Source organism: Chanos chanos, chromosome 4 (assembly GCF_902362185.1).
Source record: "Chanos chanos chromosome 4, fChaCha1.1, whole genome shotgun sequence".
Classification (NCBI taxonomy): domain Eukaryota; kingdom Metazoa; phylum Chordata; class Actinopteri; order Gonorynchiformes; family Chanidae; genus Chanos; species Chanos chanos.
The window spans coordinates 36,103,536-36,108,535 of NC_044498.1; the positions used below are offsets into that span (position 1 = coordinate 36,103,536).

Consider the following 5,000-nt stretch of genomic DNA (forward strand, 5'->3'; position numbering starts at 1 on the left):
TCCTGGGAGGAAGATGAGATCCTATCCATCATTTAGTGGGTAGAGGCAGACAGCATGGCGCGGTAAGAATGGCCTCTTTCCAGTACTTTCCCTTAACACAGGCCGGCAGTGCTCAACACAAGAACGGTAAACTTCATTTTCAATTAAATCTTATTTTCCTGTCTGGCAATAGCTTCTGACCAGACGAGTGTGCAGCACAGTTGAGGTTTTGAGAAAATTAGCTTTTTCCATAAATACAATACCAACACTCAAAAAAAAACCTTATTTTGCTAAAACTTCTTCTTTTTTTTTTCTTTTCTTTTCTTGATAAGAATTAATCGTAAAGTAAGGAGTGATGAGGAACAGCCTTGAACCTCCACAGTGTCTTGTGCCTTGCTTCTGCCCGCGTGTGTGTGTGTATGTGTGTGTGTTATCTCAGGGTTAAGCTCTGTATATTGTTCAGTGAGTAGGACTCTACCACCGGCCTGAGGGGCTTTTCTCCTCTCCCTCACCTCCCTCACTTTTATCTCCTAAATAAATTAATCAGGAGATGATTTTAATTCGGGGCGCCAAAGAGCAGAGAGAAGACAAGGCCTTTGCTCCTATTTCTGACCTGAGAGCAGTGGCCTTGGAACCTCTCATAAAGGCAGAGCTCACATCAAAGCCAGGGCCTCCAGTCTGGAAACCATGAAAAATTCATCAGCGAACACATGGATAATTAATCTAAAACTTATGAAATCTCCTTGACATGTAGGATAATGCCTTAAGGATTATGAGATTTAATTTTAGTTTTTATCTTCCAAACAGGTCTCACAATGTCACACTGTTACAATTCAAGAGAGAGCCTTATTTTTGGTATCAGTACACACAATCTCGTCATGGTGTGGTAGAGATGAGTTGGATTGTGAGGACAGATTTGCTGTTCATCTTTTCTTTTTTTTTTTCATTTTCAGGTTTCCCTGTTTAAAGTTAATCATTGTCAGTACCAAAACGAATTGATGTTATTTGATCTCCAAATGTCAAAATTTGGTTTTGTTTATAAGAAACTAGAAACATGTTGCACAGAGCATGAGAACACATTCCCAAACTGTGAATCCAACACCTTGTGAAACCGACATGTGCAACTGTGTCTGTGCCTGCATGCGATGCAGCACTGTTTTCAAAGCACAGGCATTCAAAGAGAGAGTGGTGCATGACTAAGGGACAGTCCCCTGGTGGCACTGAGGTGTGTGTACGTGTGTGTGTGTGTGTGTGCACTCTTCCAGGTGAGTGCTCCTTGGACACACATATGAGAGGACAAACCACAACAGAGGTCAAACAGTCACACCACAGATCCCCCGAGTATTGTACGGGTGACGGAAAGAACCAGCAGATAGTTTCTGTCCTCAATAGTTCCCTGTCCTAAGACTACATACAAAGGCTGTCACCCTCTAAGAATATAAAATAATCACTAATGAAAACAACTAAGGAAAAAATAAACACAGTCACACCAGGTTTCAAGTAAGACGATGTCATATGTCAACCCTGTGACAACTGTAGAGGGTGTCATAAATATATATTCCCATTACCTTATAAACATTGTTAGGGCATAAACTGATATTACATTTGGACTTTCTTGTTTTAGAAAAAAGTGAAAGTAATAAAATGAAAATAAACACTCAGTGAAGCCTACCTTTAAAGCATGACGGGAATTTACACTTTAAAAAGTTGCTGCTTGTGATGAAACTAAATGGAAAAAACTCATAAGCACACTCAGATATATTGAATGAGCATTTACATCAATAAGTGATGACAAAGAATGTGCCCCAAATAGCACATCTCATAAAACAATTGACAAGGATGAAGTGTAATCATTATAAAGTCATAATGTTAATGTACATTACTGTCAGAGGAATTGTTTCTAAATAATATGGTCATTATTTTCCATTGTTTTTCAGATGAGGAGATGAAGAAAAGATTGTTGAACTGAATGTACCTGACGAACAAAGGACCGGTATGGACAACAGATTTGTATCAAAAATACTCATGACAGTTGCAAAAACGGTTCATCTGTGAGGACTGACCGTCGGAAGGAAAAGCAGATCAAACCAAGCAGATGTAGCAGAGAGAAGGAACACAGCCAGAAGAGAATTAGCTTGCTGACTCCTATGATTGCTCTTCTATAGCTTCGGGCACTGACTTTCACGTCCGGAACCATTAGTGATCTGTACTACACTAAAGCAGTGCTCTAGGGGAACCATTTCACTGCATAATTTCCATCTACTATTACTGCTGTGTTTCAAAAGTCTCTACCGCTCATTCGGTAGGACTCCCCGACTCATAGCGACAGCGCTAATGCTAAATTGTGAAGGGTGACAGATTGAGACCATTGAACGTAAAAAAGAGAGAGAGGAATATGGGGAGTTCCGTTTTAAAGCAGAACCATTTATTATCAAGTACAAGGATATCAAACAGACAAAAAAAAAAGAAAAGAAATTTAAGAGTTCACAAAGTTCTTTGCTGCAGCCTTGCATCACTTTACTTCCTGCACAGAGGATCAATAGTCAAGCTAAAGTGTTTTTCCCTTTTATTTTCTCTCTTTTTTTTTTTTTTTGTTGAAATCATTGTCTGACGGTAAAGTTGGTCTGTGGACCCAGGTGCAGTTCAAAGGCATTCAGGAGAAATGTCAGAGGGTTTGGGCATGTAAAGTGCTCCTGCACCTTGAACTAATTTTCACTGTCAATTATCACCCTAAACCGGTTGTGATTGGATATGAGGCCAGAACTCCTGCTTCCTGTGGTCACGATCACTGTAAATCAACACTTTAGCTCAATCATGACTGGAAGCAGGAAGAGTGATTGTGCCCACACACCCATTAACCGTGTCAGTTACTAGTTTAATTTCATTGTCATTGGGGGAAAGGCAAATGCTCCCGCCCCCTTCAGCCATTATCACTGTCAGTCATCATTCCAACCACATTGTGGTTCGATGCAGAGGCCAGTCACCCCTGACTGACCACACTAAAGCCAGTTAAATGAACGTTTGACCATCCGGTAGAAGTTGTGGTTGTGCTCTCGGAGGTAGGACCTCAGCTGTCTCAACACCGTGCCATTAACGACCGGATGCGGACGACCTTTCGACTCGTGGAGGCAGCGTTCTCGTCCATCGCTGCGGATACAGTAGAAGCCCTTGGTTTGGTTGAAATAGAAGTTGGATGAGACTATCCTAGGGGGCAGATTGAGAAACCGCTCCACCTTCTGTAGCTCTGGGAGTGGGTTTCGTATGAGTGTATCCCCATCGACGATGTGGATCTGCTCCAGTGGAAAATGTTGGAGCCAGTTGCTCATGTGAACATCATACAGGCTCCTCTGGATCGCTTTGTATCGAGTGTTGAGAGCTCCGTTCCTCACCAGCATGTTCTCGATGGCCTGGACAGGTTTGTGGTTTTCTAACCGATTGAAGTAAACCTGTGTGTAGTCAGATATGACCCTTTCAGCTGGATCCCTTAGAATCAGCAGGAGCTTGATGGAGGAGTTCATAGCGTGGATACGTTCTGGAGCCAGCGCTGAGGTAAAGTAACCTGGAGTCTTCTCCACCGTGATCTGGTGAGGGTACGAATAGGGCATCAGGTTGCGGTACCAGTCAAAGCCCTTGGCATAGTTCTCGTCCCAGTCGAAGAAGTGAACCTCTGTGGCTGCCGCTGCCACCTCGGGATGGATGTCCAGCATCTCCAGCAGGGCACGGGTACCCCCTTTTCTGACACCAATGATGATGCTCTGAGGGGTGCGTTTGCTAGTGCCAGGGGGTGGCACCAACGATGGACCAACCGTGTCATTACCTGGCATCCCCGGACCAGACGTGGTCCCAGTTCCTACCTGGATGAACTCTGGAGGGGCAGCATAAGTCTGTAGCACCAGGAGGAATACAGAGCCAATTAGACTAGCCATGGAGAGAGACAGCCAAAGAGGGTAAGGAAAGCAGCAGAGAGGGATCGTGTTTGGCCGTGTTCTAATGGAGCACCAGGGCAGTCTGGGTGAGAAGTGCGAGGCCAGGACAGTCAAGCTGAGATACAAAGGTCACTAACAGCCACCTTGGGAGAGAGGGAGGATGGGAAGGATGGCATGAAACCACCGGTCCACAGCACATCTGGAGAGAGAGAAAGAGCAAGAGAGAAAGAGACAGAAAGAGGGAGAAAGAGAGAGAGAGAGAGAGAATGAGAGAGAGTGTCAGAAAAATTCAATAAAAATGCACAGATGGTTTTGCAGATGGTTTTGTTGATTTAGAACAAGATCCTTGGAAAGTAGCAGGCCTTTAGCAACTCCTGACCTTTACGCATTTCTTGAATACTTCGGCATGAAAAACAGGCCCTCAGTTAACATCCTCCTCATCAGACACAACAAGCACATCTCCAGACTAAATATTTAGAACACCAAAAGGTCACTCTTATGGCATTTCCTTTCTAATCTACAGATTGCTTAAACCAAACGCTTCAGTTTCGGCTTTCATTCACTTACATACTTTCAAAACGTTTCCTCTGCTGCATGCTGTAAAGGCTTTCGTTTTGAAGGAAACAGGGTAGTCCAATGACAAAATCTTTCTCTCAGACAAAATACATTTCAAAATACACTTCCCTATCTCTCATTTTGGCAAGGCTGTGGATTGTTTATATCAACTTACATACTTGTGATTGAAAGGGCATTGCATCCTTACTCTGTATGAAACTCGTGAATGTCTTGAATGCTTGGATTCTAGCTTCAAATGTCTGTAATGTGCATCATGAAGGACAAAATTCCAACATTCTCTTCTCCATACCTTGGAACCCTGGGGCTTTTCTGTCCCTCACAATGATTTCAACTAGCTTCCATTTTGTTTTCCTAATAGTGTCTTTTCACTTCACAATAAAGAAAATGACACCTGCTCTACCCTGGGACTGTAATCTGTGACCAGGGACAGGCATGTGCCTGCGGCAAGGAAAGAAAAGAGGAGAGGAGAGGAGAGGAGAGGAGAGAAGAGAAGAGAAGAGAAGAGAAGAGAAGAGAAGA

The 5,000-nt window shown here is 43.3% G+C and overlaps 1 protein-coding gene across 1 annotated transcript; it reads right to left on the reverse strand.

The window, feature by feature from the left end:
• Positions 1 to 2,978: 2,978 nt before the first annotated feature.
• On the reverse strand, positions 2,979 to 3,905 carry hs3st1l1 (heparan sulfate (glucosamine) 3-O-sulfotransferase 1-like1). Its single transcript, XM_030772276.1, has one exon. It carries the CDS (start codon positions 3,903 to 3,905, stop codon positions 2,979 to 2,981), a length of 927 nt encoding a protein of 308 aa, XP_030628136.1.
• Positions 3,906 to 5,000: the final 1,095 nt, after the last annotated feature.

Coding starts and splice junctions, on each gene's coding strand:
- hs3st1l1 (XM_030772276.1), bottom strand. CDS start 3,905: ATGGCTAGTCTAATTGGCTCTGTATTCCTCCTGGTGCTACAGACTTAT.